This window comes from Myotis myotis, unplaced genomic scaffold (genome assembly GCF_014108235.1).
Source record: "Myotis myotis isolate mMyoMyo1 unplaced genomic scaffold, mMyoMyo1.p scaffold_m19_p_23, whole genome shotgun sequence".
NCBI classification, from domain to species: domain Eukaryota; kingdom Metazoa; phylum Chordata; class Mammalia; order Chiroptera; family Vespertilionidae; genus Myotis; species Myotis myotis.
In genome coordinates this window covers 5534590-5555133 of record NW_023416328.1, presented here as the reverse complement: position 1 = coordinate 5555133, position 20544 = coordinate 5534590, and the positions used below count along the sequence as shown (strand labels likewise).

Here is a 20544-nt window from a genome sequence, read left to right as displayed (position 1 = left end):
ATGACTCAAGTCTTTCTTCTCTTCTGCAAAAATTCTCAGTGATTATTTCCTCAAATATTGTTTCTCCACCCCTCTTTCCATTCTCTCCTGGAAGTCCTGTTCGGAATGCTTGTTAAACGCCATAGGAGCCCGGCCGGGGTGGCTCAGTGGTTGAGCATCGACCTATGAACCAGGAGGTCATGGTTCCATTCCTGGACACATGACCGGGTTGCGGGCTCCATCCCCAGTAGGGGGCGCGCAGGAGGCAGCCAATCCATGATTCTCTCTCATCATTGATGTTTCTCTCTCTCTCTCTCCCTCTCCCTTCTTCTCTGAAATCAATAAAAAAAAAAAAATTTAAAAAACAACAACACCGTATGCGTGTTTGTTAAATAAGTACCGATTTGTCCCACTCTACGCCTTCACCGAGTTTGAAGGAGGTAACTGGAAAGGCCAGTTCTCAGGTCTAACCTCAGTCTTCTCCGAGCCTCCTCCATTTATGAAATGAGCTGGATGAAAGACAGCGGGGGAGGCGTGCGCCCCTGCCACGGCCAGGTACGTGTCTCACCAGAGATAAATCCTGAAAGCAACAGGGTGCCAATCCTGCAGTCCCAAGGCAACTGCCCGCGGAGACCTCCCAGCACCCACCCGGTTCCCCTTCTAACCGGGTAGTCCCACGGGTGCTTGGGAGCGGGCTCCATGAAATATTCACCCCCCCGTCAGCAGAGCCCGTCGCCGCCGGCCTTCACGCAGGGCTGGTTAAAAGAGCTTCAGCCATCTGACTCTGCCCGTCGGCCTCGTTAGTGATCCATTACCAGCCAGGCGCGCCCTCCGAAGTCATTAATATAGGCCTTGTCCTGTCACACCCGTAATTGGGCACCGCATGTCCAATAACCCGTCCGCGGCTGTTATTAATAAAGCCCTCGGAGCACCCCCAGGACCCGCGCTGTGTCACCCACACGCTGCACGGGGTCGTTTTTCACCGCCTTCCCACGAGGCCGCCGATAGATCCACACAAGCCGGCCCGGGCGTGCCCGGACCCCGAGGCGCGGAGTCTGGTGGCATCATTAGCATCGATGCGCAGAGCTTCCAAAACAGCGCTGCTTGCACAAGCGTCTCCCGTGGACGGAGGGGGCGGGGGTCGCCATAACTCACTTAAAGAGGTTGTGTCTCAAGAGCACCTGCCTCCATCCAGGTCCCTTGGACTCAGAGCCCTCGCTTGTGGCCACTGGACTCTACCGCCTCCTACTGGACGTGGGATGGCATGACCCACGGCCATCTCAGAGGATGCACAGTCCAGCCTGCGTGCTGCACAGCACCAGTGGGCTTGATTCACGCACACCATGACGTGTGTCCTTACGTGTGCCACGCGGGTCCGGCCACCGGGCACTGAGCTATGAGCTTGATGCCGGCAGAGGTTCGGTACTCGCATCACAAAGGCGGCTTTGAATAGAGGGCCCCTGGACTGGCCGGTGTGGCTCAGTGGTTGAATGTCAACCTATGAACCAGGAGGTCATGGTTTGATTCCCAGTCGGGGCACATGCCCGGGTTGCAGGCTCCATCCCCAGTGCGGGGCGTGCAGGAGGCAGCCAGCCGATCCATGATTTTCATCATTGATGTTTCTCTCCCTCTCCCTCTCCCTAACCCTCTCCCTCTCCCTTTCTCTCTGAAATCAATACAAATATATTTTTAAAGAGTGTTCCTACCCGTCTCACCACACTATCCCAGTGACAATAACAGAGATGCTACAGGCCGAGATACCATCTGCTTTTGTGTCCGCATCTCCTTGGCACAGGAGCCGTGCCCCCCCTCCCCACACAATGCCCATCGACACACATTAACATAGATCTCATTCGACGCCAACGGTCCTCCGGTTAATTTACACAGAGCCAAGCCGACCTTTGCCAATGGGCCCCACAGCACGGGGAGAGGGAGGGAGATTTACAGCCGGGAACCCAAACGCGGCTGCCCTGTGAAATACGGGCTTTTTCACGGCTCTGTTGGAACTTCGCATCAGCCACGGAGGAGCGGTTCCGTGATTAGTCACCAGCGGAGAAAGGAAAAGGCCGTCGGGGGGCCCTCGGGGGCCGTATGTCACCGCCCGGCCGCGTGTCCCCATCGTGACGGAAAGCCTCGCCGCCTCGGCCACGGCGAGGCCTGCCGGCCACACTCAGAAAGAGACGGGCTTCTCCGAGCGGGGAGAAGCTGGAGACCCCACGGGCGCGGATAAAGTCTGTACAGATCTCCCCAGTGGATTCCTGGGAGAAGGGGGAGTTCTGCAATGCTCCCTCCCTCTGGTCATCTTCGGTTAAATCCATCCAGACCCCGTGAGCCTACGCTTTTCCGAGCTCAGATAGGACTTCGATGGGGCCTGGGTCTGTCCACCACACCCGTGAGGAGGGGCAGAAGCAAGAATGACTTCTGGCCCTAGCAGTGTGGCTCAGTGGATAGAGCGTCGGCCCATGGACTGAAGGGTCCCGGGTTCGATTCCGCTCAAGGCCATGTACCTTGCTTGGTTGTAGGCTCCTCCCCGGCCCGGGCCCTGGTCGGGTGCATGCAGGAGGCAGCCAATGGATGTGTTTCTCTCACATCGATGTTTCTCTCTGTCTTTCCCTCACTCTTCCACTCTCCTTAAAAATCAACGGAAAAGTGTCCTCAGATAAGGATTTAAAGAAAGGATATCTGCAGAGACCAGGGCCTGACAACGGGCAGAGTCCGGCCTGCTGTTCCTATCATGGTACCAAACGGGGGTCGACCTCTGAACCAGGAGGTCTTGGTTCGATTCCCCGTCAGGGCACAGGCCCGGGTTGTAGGCTCGGTCCTCAGTGCGGGGCGTGCAGGAGGCAGCCGGTCCATGATTCTCTCTCATCATGGATGTTTCTCTCTCTCTCTACCCCTCTCTCGTCCTCTCTGAAATCAACAAAAACATATTTTTTTAAAAAAAGCAAAAGCAGGGGTCGGAGCTGGAGCCTGTCCAGAGAAGCCAGCCACCTCTTTCCACGCGGAAGCCGGACGCGGGGAGTGACCGCACCGCCCGATGCCGAGGACACACACAGGCAGCAGTTGTGGTTCCCGACGGGCGCCTGGTGCCGGGCGGCCCACAGGGCGGCGGAGAGCGTTCATTTAGCTCCAAATGCAGTTTGTTTGCTGAGCTGGTTTTCAGGCCGATTCTCTCCTGTTTCCTGCTCCCTAACACGGTTACCTGCTGTTCTCGTTGAATCGGCAAAACCTCAGGGACGGTTCTCGCGACTTACAGAGGGGGATGATCAGCAGCTCAAAACAGACTCTGAAACAGGGAAACGCGCCCCCTTCACCCCCTCCCCTGCCCCGCCCCCCCACCCCCACCCCTTCCGCCGCCCGGGCAGCATGTAGCTGAGGACCGGGCCTGGAGCAGACGCAGCAGGAGTCTCAGGTGTGAGGACCAGGGCGCACCTGTGCTGTGTGTGATCGGCTCCTTCGCCGATTTCTGGTGGGGCCTGAGCTTCTGGACATCTGGGCGGAGCCCTGGAGAGCCGGTGCGGGCTGGTTTGGGCCCCTTCCTCCCTTCCTTCCTTCCTTCCTTTCATTGATTTTACAGAGAAAGAGGAAAGGAGAGGGAGAGAGAGAGATGATGAGAGAGAATCATCATCGATCGGTTACCTCCTACACGCTCCCCAACCAGGGATCGAGCCCGCATGTGCCCCCGACGGGAATCGAACCCGGGACCCTTCAGTCCGCAGGCCGACGCTCTATCCACTGAGCCACCCCGGCCAGGGCAGTGCTTCCCATCTTCACACAAGAGAGCAACTAGCCCAAACAGGCGCTCTTATCTCTGTTCTTCAACCAGCAAGTGAAGGACTGAGTGAGACGTGCTACGATTCTGTTGCTGCTCGGAACACGTGAAACCTCCCCATGTAGAAACGATGAGACCATCTTCTCGGTACACGCCACCACCCGTTACCTGGGGTGCTAGGAGGCGCGCCGGCGCGACACGCAGGTTAATACCTAGCAAACTGCACCCCGTCCAAAGAGGCAGGACGCGCCAGACGGCACAGGGAGAGAAGAAACACCATGCAGAGAGCTCAGGACCAAATCCATTCCATTTGCAAAACACTGCGCACAGCCGAGCCCCAATGGTCTGCGACCTCGGTCGGGAGAAGGGAGCGTTTCGGGGGTCACATGAAGAGGCAGGCAGAGGCACCGGCTTTCTGGAGATTAATTTTACACCTGGGTGAGGAGCGCCCCTATTACACTCCGAGACTCTGGCATAGTTAGCTCAGGGTTCCAAGCGGAGTGGTCCACGGGCAGTGATCTAAGTTGCAATGCCCTTCCCTCCAGGCAGGCTAGCCTCAGCACTGCCTGCCCGTCAAGTGACTCCCTTTGCAGACAGTGGATGAAAGTCTATCCTGTGGGTTTTGGGGTTTTTTTTAATATATATATTTTTTATTTCAGAGAGGAAGGGAGAGGGAGAGAGAGATAGAAACATCATTGACGAGAATCATTGATCGGCTGCCTCCTGCACGCCCCCTGTTGGGGATCGAGCCTGCAACCTGGGCATGTGCCCGGACATGGAATCAAACTGTCACCTCCTGGTTCAGAGACTGATGCTTAACTTTCCAGCCACACCAGCTGGACCAGGAGATGACTCTTAATCTAATTCAAGGTCCGATTCCCAATCAAGGCACATGCTCAGGTTGTGGGCTCCATCCCCAGTGCAGGGCATGCAGGAGGCAGCTGATCGATGATTCTCTCTCATCATTGATGTTTCTCTCTCTCTCTCCCTCTGCCTGAAATCAATAAAAATATTTTTTTAAATAATAATAATTGGTGGGGGAGGTAGAAGAGGGTAGAGAGGAGATAAATGGTGATGGAAGGAGACTTTACTTGGGGTGGTGAACATACGATACAATACACAGATGGTGTGTTATAGAATTATATACCTGGAACCTATATAATTGTATTAACCAATGTCACCCCAATAAATTCAACGAAATAGATACATGTTAAAAAATCATTGCATTAAAAGAGAAATCGGAAAACCAAAAGACAGACATTGAACCAATAAAGGAATTGAATCAATAGGTTAAAAACTTCTCACAAAAAAGCACCAGACGCAGCGACGTCTACAGGCAAATTTCCCCCAAGAAAGAGGTCATTGTGACGTTACACAAACTCGTCCAGAGAATAGAGACAAACAAACAAAAGTAAGTATGTCCTCAACTCATTTTAAGGGACAAACAGCGCCGATACCCAAATCAAAGGCAGCAAAAGAGGAGACCATTACAAGCGTCTCCTAACCAGGTACCTATATGCAAATGTTACATAAAGTAAAATCAAATCTAGTCAAGCACCGTATAAAAAAAGATAATAGATTATGACAAATGAGTTTACACCAGGACTGAGAGTTTAGTTTAATATTAGAAAATCAATTAATGTGATTTATCTCAATACCATACCGAAGGATGAAAAGTATCTGATAATCATAATAGATGGGGAGAGAAGCATCCAATATAACTCCACATCCATTCATATTAAAAAGTGTTTAGCACTTGAGGAATAGAAAGGCACTTCCTTAACTTCAGAAATGAAACACACACACACACACATGCATTAAATGTTTCTCTCTCTCTCTCCCTCTCCATTTTAGCGCCAATCTGACCTATGCCAATGTGCCCCACGGCACGGGGAGAGGGAGGGAAATTTACTTAACTTTGACGTGCACCTTCAGAAAATGTCATTCTTAGTGGTGAAATGTTGAAAGCATTTCTTGAAGATCAACAACAACACAAAGATGCCCAGCTGGTGTGCTCAGTGGTTGAGCATCCACCCATGAACCAAGAGGTCTCCGGTTCGATTCCTGGTCAGGGCACGTGCCCAGGTTTCAGGCTCAGTCCCCAGTGTGGGGTGTGCAGGAGGCAGCCAATGGATGTGTCTCTCTCATCATGGATGTTTCTATCTCTCTCTCCCTCTCCTTCTCCCTCTCCCTCTCCCTTTCTCTTCCCTTCTATAATCAATAGAAATATATGTTTGTTTTTTTAAAAAAAGAAAGAAAAACCACAGTCAGAAAGCAAGGCTGTAAAGGGGAAACTGATCATTTAGACACCACCACCTCCCGACCGCACCCCGACTCACAAGAAAGATAAACTGTGTCCCACGGAGCCATGCTGGGCCTTGCAAATCATATAAGCGCCAAGTCCTTTCACACCCGTTTATCCAGACCCATCTATTCCAAGATAAAAGCACGGACAAAACGACCTAACACAGTCTCTGCAGGAACTCATATACAGTCGAGATGCAATCACTGACTACGCATTCCAACAGCACGGCTTACGGGTTCTGACCAACCCCTGCCGACACCATCTCTGACCCACTCGGGCCTCCAAGCCCTGTGAATGCCTTCCCGTAACTCCCCTTTGGACATGCCCAATGACTCCCCATTTGTGAAGTTGCTGCAAGGTTATAAATCTCACGTTGTTTGCCTACAGGTCTGGTTCTAGTGGTCTTTGGCCCCCAAGGTTTTGCCAATAGCTACATGCATCTGTGTGGATGAGTCACTCTTAAAAGACGCCCGACTCCAGTAATTAAAAAAAGGCACAGAGACAGATAAGTTTTCTATTTTTATGAAACGTATGTTTGGCTTAGTGGCTAGAGCGTCAGCCTTAGTGGAAAGGTCCCAGTTCGATTCTGGTCAAGGACACATACCCGGGTTGTGGGCTCGATCCCCAGTAGGGCGCATGCAGGAGGCAGCCGATCCATGATTCTCTCTCGTCATTGACGTTTCTATCTCTCTCTCCCTCTCCCTTCCTCTCTGAAATCAATAAAAAATATATTTAAACAACAACAACAACATATGTTTGTGATTAAACTAGAAAGAAAAGCAGAGACATAATTAACACAAAATTCTAAAGGGAAGAGAAGAAATGAGCCTTGGAAAAAACACTCAGGGCGTGGGGTAGGTACTGGCAACGTTTCCTTTTAACGGGTGGTGGGCAAACAGGTGTCTACTGCATTCTTTCATCCTCTGCTTATGCACATGATGAATTGTACTGTACATAGAATATGGCTCATGATTTTTAAAAACTAGCTTTTCCAATGAGGAGACAGGGGCTGCTCTTGGTTAAGTGGTCTGCCCAAGCTAGCACAGATAATTGGAACATAAAACTCTGGATGACAGACTCGATCGCTGCTGTATTCCCAATGCCCGGAATGGAGTAGTCCGTGAAGCGGATCCACAACAAGTGTTTCTGGAATAAATGGAGAAGCTGGGACCCACGTATGTGATGCCACCTTATTTTTTCCCCACTCATGACACCATAATGCATGAACAAGTCCCAGGAAGAAAGCTGGGGCCAATAATGTCACCAAGGGCCTTTCCAGTTAAATGAGGTGCTTATCTATATATATAAAAGCCTAATATGCAAATTGTCCCCTTGGGAGTTTGACCCGGGAACCAGAGTTCGATCGCTCGCTATGACGTGTGCTGACCACCAGGGGGTGGCGCTGAAAGAAGAAAGGCCCAGCCAGCAGCCAGCAGCTGGGGAAGGGAGGCCCTGGCCGGCAGCTGCAAGGCCCCAATTGGCCCTGATCGCCGGCCAGGACTAGGGACCCTACCTACGCACAAAATTTGTTCACCAGGCCTCTGGTATTGTATAAATCTCCGTGTTGAGAATCACTAGGGCCCAATCTGGCCCAGACTAATTTTTACAAATAAGGTTTTATTGGAACACGACCACGGCGGTTTGTGTGCGTGCGTTGGCTGTCGCTGTTTCTGCGTTATGATGCCACCAGAGTTGAGTGGTTGAAACCTAACAGGTGTCTTTTCTTGGAACAACTTCTTGGCATGAGATCAGCTGAAGGAGAAGGTTGTCCCAGTGTCCATTCGTGATTGGCTAATACATGTCCTGGATGTAGGAAGTTCCAAAGAGTTGTTCCTCTCCCAGGGTCAACGTTCACATGGCCAATTTGGTTTTCCTCTGGACAAGTGACAGGGAGAGCACCCATGTCTCTCTCTCTCTCTCTCTCTCTCTCTCTCTCTCTCTCTCTCTCTCTCTTTCTCTCTCTCTCTTTCTCTCTCTCTTTAAATATATATGTATATTTTATTGATTTCAGAGAGGGAGAGATAGAAACACCAATGACGAGAAGGAATCATCAATCAGCTGCCTCCTGCACGCCCCCTACTGGGGATCGAGCCTGCAACCCGGGCCTGTGCCCTGACCAGGAATAGAACTGTGACCTCCTGGTTCATAGGTCGATGATCAACCATTGAGCCAGCCACACCGGCTGGGCCCATCTCTTTCAAGTGAGACCCTCCTCCCCGCTGGTCAGGGCAGGTTTTGCTCAATAAGCAGAATCCACCAGCTCATGACGCTGACATCACCCACCTCATCCGGTCAGGCTCAACCTGAGGCATCATACCCCCCAACTCTGCCTTTTCACTCCCACCCCCTTTTATTTTATGTTTCAAACATGTCTATTGATTTTTAGAGGGCGAAGAAGGGAGAGAGAGATACGAACATCAAGGAGAGAAAAATCATCCATCAGCTGCCTCCTGCACGCCCCCTGCTGGGCATCCAGCCCACAACCCTGGCATGTGCCCTGCCCGGGAATCGAACCAGGGACCTCCTGGTTCATGGGTAGACACGAAATCAATCGCTGAGCCACACCGGCTGGGCCGTACCCCCTTTTATTAAACAATACAGGATTGAGAAAGCCTAGCTCATCCTGATGGGCTCTGAACTAAAGATAATCATCCTTCATTAAAAAAAAAAAAACAACAACATCAGTTTTATCTCTAAAGTGACTCCAGGAAAAGTGCTTGAGGGCTGTGTCATTAACATGTGGCAGCAGGTGCTGGTGAACAAAGCCGGCACAAGTATAATAACTTGAAGTCAATAATTCATAAACAATTATGTATTATTAATCAATGTATTGGGGCCCGAACAGCAGCTAATGAGATTACGCTGATTGCCACACGGAGCTGCTGGATGCACATCGATTTAATCTGAGCGCTTAATTAAAGTGTGCAAGTTGCCCGGCAATCATTACATCACAGCTTGCCTCAAAGGAGGACAGTTCCCCTTCGGCCTCACTTCCTCGTGAGTTAGGAATGTTGTTGATTGAAAAAATACTAAGATAAGGGTTCTGGCTCTTCATAACAATGTATGAAACGACACCAGATGGTCTGGCTATATTTCTTCCTTTTTTAAAATATATTTTTATTGATTTCAGAGAGGACGGGAGAGGGAGAGAGAGAGAGAAACATCACTGATGAGAGAGAATCATGGATCGGCTGCCTCCTGCACGCCCTCTACTGGGGATCAAGCCCACTACCCCGGGCATGTGCCCTGACCGGGAATCGAACCCTGACCTCCTGGCTCCTAGGTTGACGCTCAACCACTGAGCCACACCGGCCGGGCCTTAGTTGGTATCTTAAATGCAGAAACGCCAGAATACCTCTGCACTAAAATTCTTATTTTCTGCTGGTGGGGGCAGAGGGGAAGTGGTCCCGGAACTAGAAAAGTGAGCATGTCCTTTCAGCAGCACAAGTATCCATTGTAAACAGACAATGCCAGGCAGGCTGCTTCTGGTTTGCAGGCTTTCAAACCCACATCCCTGATGTTTACCCGCGACGATAAACACACAAACACAGACTCTCCTCCTCCGTCCTAATGGAAAGACACGTTGCGTGAAGTGCGGAGGTCGAGGAGTCAGAACTTCCATTTCTTAGCGGAATAATGGACTAATAGTCCGAGCGCTCCTCCCAACGCGACAGCCAGCGTGCGGAACAAACCATTTATTCAGAAACCGTTTTGGAGGCGCCGGTGATTTGGGCCGCAGACAAGATGCCTACAGCGAAGCGAGACCGCAGGCGGCTTGGGAGGTAAGCAAGCAGCAAAGCGTAACCCCCCCCCCCACTCACCCCTCACCCACCCCCGTCTGGTCTCAGCCAAGCCTTGGAGACCCTGGGCCTCGGATTTGAAGGCTGCGGGAGACGCGGGGCAGTGAGGGGTGGGCGTCCGGTAGGAGATGCGGGCATAAAGCTGAGAGCCCAAAGGCCTTCACGCTCGGGGCGCAGAAAGGGAAAGCAGGAGCCACGCTTTGTCTCCACTCCTCCCCGAGGATGCCTGACGACAAGCGCGTTCTCACACACGGCGGGAGCTCGTTTCTGGAACTTCATTCGTTCCGGAAGTGTGTTCGAATCATTTTTCTCCCATCGGTTGGTTGGCTAGAGCATCATCCTGACACACTGAGGTTGTGGGTTCGATCTCCGGCCAGGGCACCAGCAACCAATGGCCCAGCCGGCGTGGCTCCGTGGTTGAACATTGACCTATGAGCCAGGAGGTCACCGTTCGATTCCCGGTCGGGGCACATGCCCGGGTTGCGGGCCCGATCCCCAGTGTGGGGCGTGCAGGAGGCAGCCGATCCATGATTCTCTCCCATCATTGATGTTTCTCTCCCTCTCCCTTCCTCTCAGAAATAAAAAATAAAAAAAAAAAATTTTTTTAAAAGACTCACACAGTTTGGGGACAAATCCGAGCTCTAGTCCTCCCTAGTCTTCGAACTTCCTCAGGGCCTCGATTTTATCACCTAAAAATGGAGGTGATAAACCTGATTCTCTACTTCTTTACCTCACAGAGCAGCTGCGTGGAGCAATTAATCATTCGTAAACACTCTGTGAGCAGTTAATTACCTTAGAAGATATAAATTATTATATCTCATGAGCACATCTATAGGGGAAAACACTCTAGAATTGATTCTGATGAGACAGCGTGCATGTTTTCTGTGACCGTGACCACACGCAGCCAACATTCAGTATCCCCGCTAAGTGAGAAGGTTACTCGGGCAACGCGAAATGTGTTCATTTCCCTCTGAAACAGACTCTCTCTTAGAGCCCACCGGCTTTACCAATATGTTTAGCCCGAGCCCTCCTATCGTTTGCAGGCCTCTGCAAGCGAACGTTTCCAAAACAGAACTCACCCTTCCTCCACAGAAGTCTTACCCTCTCACCTACCCACCCCTTTGTTGGCATTAACATGGGCGCCCATCACCCAAAGTCCAACTAGTTCAGCTCCTTGCCCGTGACCCTTGCTCCCCATCAACCACCGGGACCTCTCACTTCTACCGTAGACGGATCTCCTGAATTTGCACCCTTCCCTCCCGTGCCCATACCCTTGTCTTCCCAGGAACCTCATCATCCACGTAGATGACTAATAAAGGCTGTCCCAAAATTCACGCAAGAAGTAATTTTGATAGAAAACACAGGTTTATAATTAAAAATTGTACATTTTTTATTGATTCATAAAGGATACAGTCTAGGGTTGTGGATGGAACAGCACATCGGGTCAATGGCCTCCACGGCTTTGCTGGCACATACGCAAAGCCGTGGTCTTCATTGGTCTTCATTGTCCCTGCTCCTGGGCCATCATTGGCACTTGGTGATGCTTATCAAATTGAAGGGATTGAAATCAAAGGGCAACAGATATTAGAATCTGATTCAATAAACCAAGTAAAATTAGCCTTTTATTTTTTGTTGTTGTTAATGCTCACGTAAAATTCAAATCTTGCGTGAATTTTGGGACACCCTTAGGTGCTATTAATTTCTTAAACACTTAGTTGGAGCCCAGCCAGTGTGGCTCAGTGGTTGAGAGTCGATCTATGACCCAGGAGGTCACGGTTCCATTCCCGGTCAGGGCACATGTCCGGGTTGCAGGCCCGGTCCCCAGTAGGGGGCGTGCGGGAGGCAGCCGATCAATGATGAAACATCTCATCATGGATGTTCCCATCTCTCTCTCCCTCTCCTTTCCTCTCTACAATCAATACAAACATATTGAAAATAACTAAGTGAAAATAAAAAAACACGTGATCGGGTATAAGCAAAGCTCCTCAACGACAGGTTTCTACATCCTCCCCACCCCCTCCGACCAACCCTGGAAGGAGGAAGAATTCTAGATCTTTCTTTCCCTGGAGTGACCAGGCCAAAGGGGGCAGCGGAAAGGAGCTAGTCGCCAATCTATGTGTCATTGAGTTTTGAGGGTTCGTGTTGAGGTAGGATGATTGCAAACCTCTACTTATGTAGATGAAGGCTGCTCACACGAAGAAAGACGGGGAAAATCAAGTCTAAGGTGGTTTGGATGTGTCTTATCGTTTTAATACCCCCTCTTCTATGTCTTCTCAAGACCAAGTCAAGCCCGGCCGGCGTGGCTCAGTGGTTGAGCATCAACCTATGAAACCAGCCAGGGCACATGCCCAGGTTGCAGGCTCGATCCCCAGTAGGGGGCATGCAGGAGGCAGCCGATCCATGATTCTCTCTCATCACTGATGTTTCTATCTCTCTCTCTCCCTGTCTCCCTTCCTCTCTGAAATCAAAAAAAATTTTTAAAAAAGAAAGATTCAAGTCATTCTTCAAATAGTTTTTACATTTGGGACTGAGGTTTCTTTGAGAGCAAGGTGTCACTATAGGACCACACGCCTATGGGATTATGCAGCTCACCCGTAAGGGTACGGGTCCCCTGATGCTACCAGGCAGGCGAATGCTGTGGTCCCTGTACACCCATGACCTCTGTCCGCTCCACCCCCCTCCAGTTCTGTGCTGGTACAACGTGCTGTATTATAATGACCTGTTCGCATGACCTTCACACGCCCACGCCCTGCGGACTCAGAGTGCCTCCATGACAAAGATTCGGTGTTTATTTCTGTATTCCTAATACCCGCTGTGCTTCCTACCCCTGGCTGCCTGGAGAGACGGAATTCCCCAGGTACAAAAAAAGGGCGCAGTTCAGTTTCTGTAATTCTAACTCCTTTTATTAAAAATCTCCGCCGAGAGAAGTCTTTATGCCCTTGCAGTTCATTTCTTTTGTTCCAATATTTGTCAGAAGCAGCGCTTTACAGGGGAAAAAAAGGGTGGGTGTGGGAGCAAGCATAACAGAACCAGGAGACAAGAAGTATGAGGTCCAGAGGCACCTGTGTCATCTACCAGCCAGGTGACTTAGGTCGGCTCAGCAGCAACAGAGAAACCAGACCTTGATTGCTTTTACGGCTGTTTAAGCTCCACGATGCAGCGATAACCTTAGCAATACTTGGCGCCACATTCCTGGGGGGAAAGGGCAAAAAAAAAAAAACCCAAAAAAACCCCAGAGAAATGTGCCCCAGCTGGTGTGGCTCAGTGGATAAAGTGTCAGCCCATGGACTGAAGGGTCCCGGGTTCCAGTCCGGTGAAGGGCATGTACCCCGGTTGCAGGCTCCATCCCAGGCCCTGGTCTGAGTGTGTGCAGAAGCAATCAATGGATGTGTCTCTCTCTCATATCGATGTTTCTCTCCCTGTCTCTCCCCCTCCCTTCCACTCTCTCTAAAAATCAATGGGAAAAGTATCCTCTGGTGAGGATTAAAAAACAAACACACACACACACAGCCTTTGCCGGTTTGGTTCAGTGGATAGAGCATCGGCCTGCGGACTGAAGGGCCCCGGGTTCGATTCCGGTCAAGGGCACATGCCTGGGTTGGTGCCTCGATCCCTGGTGGGGGGCGTGCAGGAGGCAGCCGATCCATGATTCTCTCTCATCAGTGATGTTTCCATCTCTCTCTCCCTCTCCTTTCTTCTCTGAAATCAATAAAAATATATTTAAAAAATAAAAATAAAAAATATTTAAAAACAACAACAAAAAAACCACACAAATAAAACAGAAATTTGGATTCTTCCCGTGGTTTGTTGTCCTTGGGGCGCTGCTCTCAATCCCAGCTCTCTCCCATGGGGTGCACTGCTCATCGCACCTGCTCAGGGGTCTCTGAGGGAGACCCAGACCCGAATGGAGGCAAGACCGATACTCGAGGAAGCCGAAAGGGGGATTCTGTAACTGCTTAGTTCTCCACTCTGCGCTCCTTTAAAACCACTTCCCAGTGACAACTCCCGACCCCAGGCAGGTGCCTGAGGTAGCGCTGTGCACCCCCAGGGGCTCCGTGTAAAATCTTTTTCTCTGAGAGCAGCTATTGTGTTCCCAGGAAAAGCTTTTAGCATAATGGCAGGCGGAACAGAGCACCGCTTTTGTGAGGATATTTTTTTTTAAGAAACGAAAGAAAAGGAGAAAGGGATTCTTCAACCAACGCAAAGGCGGCCTCCAGCTCCCCCCATCTCGGGCCCCCTGGGAAGAGCAGTGTGTGGGGCCCAGGAGATGGGGGGGGCGGGGCGGAGACAGGCAGGAGGGGGTAGGAAGAAGGTTAGCTCCCCTCCTGAGAATAGAAAGGTTATGTCCTCCTCTCTTAGGGGATGATCAAAGCAGGCTGGAAGTACCTCCCATCCCAAAATAGGAACTCCGCCCCCGCCACCCACCTTGGATATTACTTGCCTTCTCCCCAGTGAGTCATTTAGTGACTATGGTACTTGGCGAATGAGTTTCTAACAAGAGAATGACATTCTCCCTCAGAAAAACTTCCACCTACCAGGTCCCCCTGTCAGTTCGCTCCCCAGTCTTCTCTTTTGTCTCCCACACCTTTTATTTTTTTAATATATTTTAATTTATTTCAGAGAGAGGAAGGGAGAAGGAGAGAGAGATAGAAACATCCATGATGAGAGAGAATCATGGATGGGCTGCCTCCTGCACGCCCCCCCACTGGGGATCGAGCCTGCCACCGGGGCCTGTGCCCCTGACCGGGAATCGAACCCTGACCTCCTGGTTCCTAGGTCGACGCTCAACCACGGAGCCACGCCGGCCGGGCTCCCAAACCCTTCTGCATTGCAAAGCACTCGTCATTCTGCGTGGTCTTTCTTGCCTATGGAAGGGGGGAAACTAACTGTACAAACCAACTTTACAAGCTGGCTGGCTCCAGGTACGCCCCACTTGTACACGTGTGTATGTGTGCGTGTGTGTGTGTGTGTGTGTGTGTGTGTGAGGGGGTGGGGGGGCGGAGAAGGCACACGTGTGTGCTTTGCTTTGGTCTTATGGTTCCTGGCCAGGGCCTCCTCCACACCCTCAGCCTCTCAGATCCAAATGCCATTCGGGTTATCCAGGGGGTGAGGGGATGCCTCAGCCAGGGCTCTGGGACTCCACCCCCTTCCTCTCCAAACCTGGCTGACCTTGAGCTTCGACAGCAGTCAGCACAGTGAGGGAAGTCGCTGATTACCGGCTGGAAAATGGGTGATGGATCTACGCAGGCAAGTTCAACCCTCTTCCCACCCAGCCACCCTCGCTGCCTTCCCTCTGAGGTTCAAAAGTCTGTTCCGTGCAAATACTTTCAACAATAAAGATACGATCCCTCCATCAATCAATCAATCAATCAATCAATCAATGATAAAGGCTGGAAAACAGGATGCAGAGTTCCGATTGTGTCTTAGGACAGGAAGTGATGTCCCTAGCAAACTGCTCTCCATGCCAACCAGCCATTCCAGCCCCCCACCCCCGCCTGCCTTTATTTTTTCCGCAATTTATTTTTTCTCCCTTTCACAACAGAGCGACAGTAGCATTTATCCCCAAAATGTAGACACACCGTTTTCTGGCAGCTCAACGGATGTCTCTTTCGGTTCAGATTGAACCCCTTGGAATCAATAGTCATGCAAAGCGTGTCTGCTTGTTTGGGGACACCCTGTATTTGTGGTCACTCGCCTTAGGGAGCAAGCGAACCCAGTCTCCTTGGATTCAGAGCAATTCTTGGGTCGTGCCAGGAAGGGGGGGGCTGGTATTGCTATAGAGATGGGCCAGTCCCCTAACGTTTATGGAGCTTTGGTTCTCCAAGGGACAGATGCGTCGCTGAGACTCTGAGACCCTCACCCCGACCACCACCCCGATCTTCAAAGGAGGGGGCCCCCGTGTCACTCACGGAACTGCTCCAGGTGGGCCGGGCTGGCCGAGGCGGGCATGGCAGTGACGGTCACCAGCGGGCAGGCGTTGCCTCCCAGCGTCCGACAGAGCGCCTCCTGCCGGAAGTACACCGTCTTGGGGTCCACACTTTTTTCCAGGAGGTCCAGGTGAGTCTGGAGCGGAAACAGAACAGGAGCGTGTACGGTTCCGATTTGGGGACCATGATGCCCATCGCAGAAAACAGCAACACAGCTTACACTTGTGTGAGCCCTGATCGTCTCTAGACGTTACTGTGGGACCCTGACCGGCCCAATGTTGGGTGTGAAGTGATTGAAGAGGGGGCTCTTCCCGCTGCCCAGGGGATGGTCCATGGGGCTGAGTGGGGAGCAACATTCCCGCACAGCCCTGAGGTACCGAGTGTCTGATTTCTACGGCACGAAAGGCGAGAGGACGGGGCACACGGCATCGCTGACTGCCTGCCGCCTGCACGCCTCACACTGGGGATGGAGCCCGCAACCGGCCATGTGCCCTGACTGGGGATCAAACCGGTAACCTCTTGGTTCATAGGTCAACACTCAACCTTTGAGCCACACAAAGCAGGTGATGGAGGTTATTTTTAAAAAGTGATTGTGTGCATGTGTGTGTGTGTGTGTAAAGGTAAATTCATAGATGCACATCTATGTATACACAAAAACTCATTCTTGGGTCATACTTCCTTCTGCAACACGAGATGCCAGAGGGAATGAAGAACTACCCAGAACTTGCAAGTAGAAGAAAGGTTGAAAATCAGTAAACTTATAATCAGCCAAGTTTCTGCTCACAAGCAAATGGAGCATATATGCTCAGATACACAAAAACTTATAAAATAGATCACACCCGCCCGGCGTGGCTCAGTGGTTGAGTGTCGAGCTACGAACCAGGAGGTCCCGGTTCGATTCCCGGTCAGGGCACATGCCCAGGATGTAGGCTCGATGCCCAGTAGGGGGCATGCAGGAGGCAATCAATAGTTCTCTCTCATCATTGATGTTTCTCTCTCTCTCTCTCCCTTCGTCTCTGAAATCAATAAAAATATTTTTTTAAAAAGAAGAAAGGGAGAGAGGGAGGGAGGGAGGAAGGAATGGAAAAAAGCAAAGAAGCATAAAAAATAGGATAAAATCAAAATGATAGAAGTGACACCAAAATTTGCTATAAGTCCAAATAGGTTAAACAGCCTTATTAAATGACAAAATTCTTCAGATTCGTTTTTATGAGTCCCACTGTATGTTGTCTATAAGAGATGCTTTTGAAGAGGGGAGAAGAAAAAAAAACCATGACATATATGAAAACATGCCCACATTATCTATTTTGTTTGCCTCTCCTAAAATATTTTAAGAGAGAAATATTGAAACGCAAAGGCTAAGCAAGCAATAAGTTATAGCAGGCACGGCCGCGGAAATATGCAGCAGAGCCATATTCAAGAACAAGTCCCATTAAATGGGACTTAAAAGTCTTATTTTGACAAAGGGCACAATATGCAATGAACGTGTAAAACTCATAAATCTGAAGAATCAAATAACATCGGATTGAAATATGCAACGTGAAAATGGCAGGAGGAGAAACACTGCACCCGGAATGAGGGACGCCAAGACGGTACCTCCGTCTTAAATAAATCAAATACACAAAAATAATGATATACTGCATTGGAGCAATATTATTTTTATAGATATATGTCAAGCTTTTTCTTGACAGAGAACATCCTTTTATTTTTTTCCTCAAGCATCCATGGAACTGTGACAAAATTTAACCATATCCAGGGCTATAAAAATTCAACAACTTTTCTTTTATTTTAATATATTTTTAGGGCCCTAAGTGGTGTGGCTCAGTGGATAGAGCGTCGGCCTGCGGACTGAAGGGTCCCAGGTTCAATTCCGGTCAAGGGCATGTACCTGGGTTGCGGGCACATCCCCAGTGGGGGGCGTGCAGGAGGCAGCTGATCGATGTTTCTCTCTCATGGATGTTTCTCTCTATCCCTCTCCCTTCCTCTCTGTAAAAAATCAATAAAATATATTTTAAATACATATATATATATATATATATATATATATACACATATATATTTTTTATGGATTTCAGAGAGTAAGGGAGAGGGAGAGAAACATCCATGATGAGAGAGATTCATGGATCGGCTGCCTCCTGCACGCCCCCCACTGGGGATCAATCCTGCAACCTGGGCATGTGACTTTGACCAGAATCGAACCCGGGACCCTTCAGTCCGCAGGCCGACGCTCTATCCACTGAGCCAAACCAGTTAGGGCAAGGGGTGGGGTTCTTTATAAAAACGGGAATGAGGTCAAGGCAATTATGGGACACCGCCCCCCTGCCCACACACACACACAGAAAAGTCCACCTCTCCAAGAAAGGAAACATATCTGGCTGAGGACTTCGCGGCAGCCTCACGGATACCCCTCCCCAGGAGTTCCCTGGCCTCCTCCTTCATCAGCTACTCCCTGCAAACTTCCATCAAAGACTGCACTTGACCTCAGCGGGCGACCCTACCGGTAAAGTGAGAAGCAGCCTGCACTGGGAAATCGTTTCTTATTGTGCTCCCCACCATCGGCTGCGCTCACCGTCCCCCTGACTCGGAAGAAAGCCGCCTCTAAGGAGGCGCCGGCCTATTTTATTCTGTGGACTGCCCAGTGCTCCCCGTCCCTTGAATACGCCCATCAGGGGGTCAATCCCGGAAGAGCAAAGGACACCTTTCAACTAAACAAAAGCAACCGAACAGGCTGTGGGCAGGTTCTGCCTGAGGAGCGTCCTCACACTGCCCACCAGCCAATGTCGCTCCCCTAGGCCAGTGGTCGGCAAACTCATTCGCCAACAGAGCCAAATATCAACAGCACGACGATTGAAATTTCTTTTGAGAGCCACATTTTTTAAACTTAAACTATATAGGTAGGTACACTGTTATTCACTTAATTAGGGTCCTCCTAAGGCTTAGGAAGAGCCACACTCAAGGGGCCAAAGAGCCGCATGTGGCTCGCGAGCCGCAGTTTGCCGACCGTGGCCCTACGTTAACGGGACTCGCTTTCAGACAGGAGAGAGATTATTAGTCTCTGGGTGTCTGCTCACAGATCCGCCGGTTAGAAAGAAACGATGATTTTCACCGGCTTTTCCCATGGAAAATAAATGAAGTGATATTGCTGATGATTGGGAAAAGCGCGTAAAGAAAAAAGAATGACCATCAGCCACCCTAAGGCAACCGTCACTAGCCGTTGTAGCTATTTCTTTGGGATGCTTTCGTTGGATTTTTTTTTTTTTTTTTGCATAATTTTTGTTTCATTATACATTACGGGATGGGTATCTTCCAATCAGGCCAACGTAGAAAGTAATCACACGCCATCATATAGAAAGAGAATAGCCCGGCCTGCGTGGCTCAGTGATTGCGCGTTGATCTGTGAACCGAGAGGTCACGGTTCCATTCCCGGGCAGGGCACATGCCGGGGCTGCGGGCTCGATCCCCAGCAGGAGGCAGCTGATCCATGATTCTCTCTCATCATGGATGTTTCTATCTCTCTCTTCCTCTCCCCTCCTCTCTCTGAAATCATTAAAAAACACATTTAAAAAAAGAGAGAGAGAGAGAATATATGGCAGCAGTTCTCAACCTGTGGGTCGCGACCCCTTTGGGGTCGAACGACCCTTTCACAGGGGTCGCCAAAGACCATCGGAAAACACATATATAATTACATGTTGTTTTGGTGATGAATCACGATGCTTTAATTACGTTCCATTTGTAACAATGAAATTGGGGGTCACCACAACATGAGGAACTGTATTGAGGGGTCGCGGCATTAGGAAGGTTGAGAACCACTGATATGTGGTCTAATGGTCACGGTCTACCCTTGGCGAACACTTTCCATGTACCAAGTAATTTCATCATCTTAAGAACCCACATAGTAACTGCTTTTATAGTTCCCATTTTACAGATGAGAAAACTGAGGCACCGAGTGGTTAAACAGCTCGCCCGTGGCTGCACGGCAAAAAAACCCACTTCTTTCTTTGTGCTCAAGACCCTGGAATTCGGGGGCCGTTGGGGCCAATGACGCCACCCTTCACGCACCTCTGGGCCCCTTCAGAACGGCCTCTCACGCTCCCCTCCGAACGCCTGGACCCGTGGCTGGTGCCTGTCCTTCGTCCTGGCCCCTCCAAGGACGAGTCTCTGTCTATTGATCCCCTGACAGCACTGACTGATGACTTGCTCATCGCCTCTTTGTTCTACGACACGGAAGTCCATCTCTCCCGTCTGACACCGTGTTGAACTCTTTATTTCACTCTGAGCCCTTTATTAGCGCGTGTGCGGAGGGCATTCTGAGTCCGTCTTCTCTCTCCTTTTCCCTCTCCCTCTCGCCCTCTCCTTCCCAGCGTACACTAGCGTAAGCTCAATTCATCTCTAAGGGTAATTAGTGGCGGGAGCCTCGACCATGGTAGAGCTGTATGTCTGGTGAAAAAAAATGTATTCTCTACCCTTTAAGGGCCTGAGGCTCTTCCAACGTGTGGATCCCACTTGGGATCACTTTTCTTGTCTCTTGCCAACGCCTCCCGTTATAAGTGCCTGTGAGATCGAGTTTTCTTAGCCTCTAAAATGCCCATCAGAAACTTTCAGGGTCCTATTTTCTTTAAATAAATATAGATAGATAGATAGATAGATAGATAGATAGATAGATAGATAGATATAAAGGTATACATATATATATATATACACATACATATACATATATATATAATTTCAGAGGAGAAGGGAGAGGGAGAGAGAGATAGAAAC

General features: G+C 50.2%; 1 protein-coding gene across 1 annotated transcript in view; it reads right to left on the bottom strand.

The window, feature by feature from the left end:
* The window catches only part of AGBL1 (ATP/GTP binding protein like 1), a 235866-nt gene that overhangs the window by 142182 nt on the left and 73140 nt on the right, over nt 1-20544 (bottom strand). The window contains exon 17 of the mRNA XM_036355828.1: nt 15766-15919. Coding sequence (XP_036211721.1) covers nt 15766-15919 — 154 coding nt within the window. The remainder of the gene's footprint in view (nt 1-15765; nt 15920-20544) is intronic.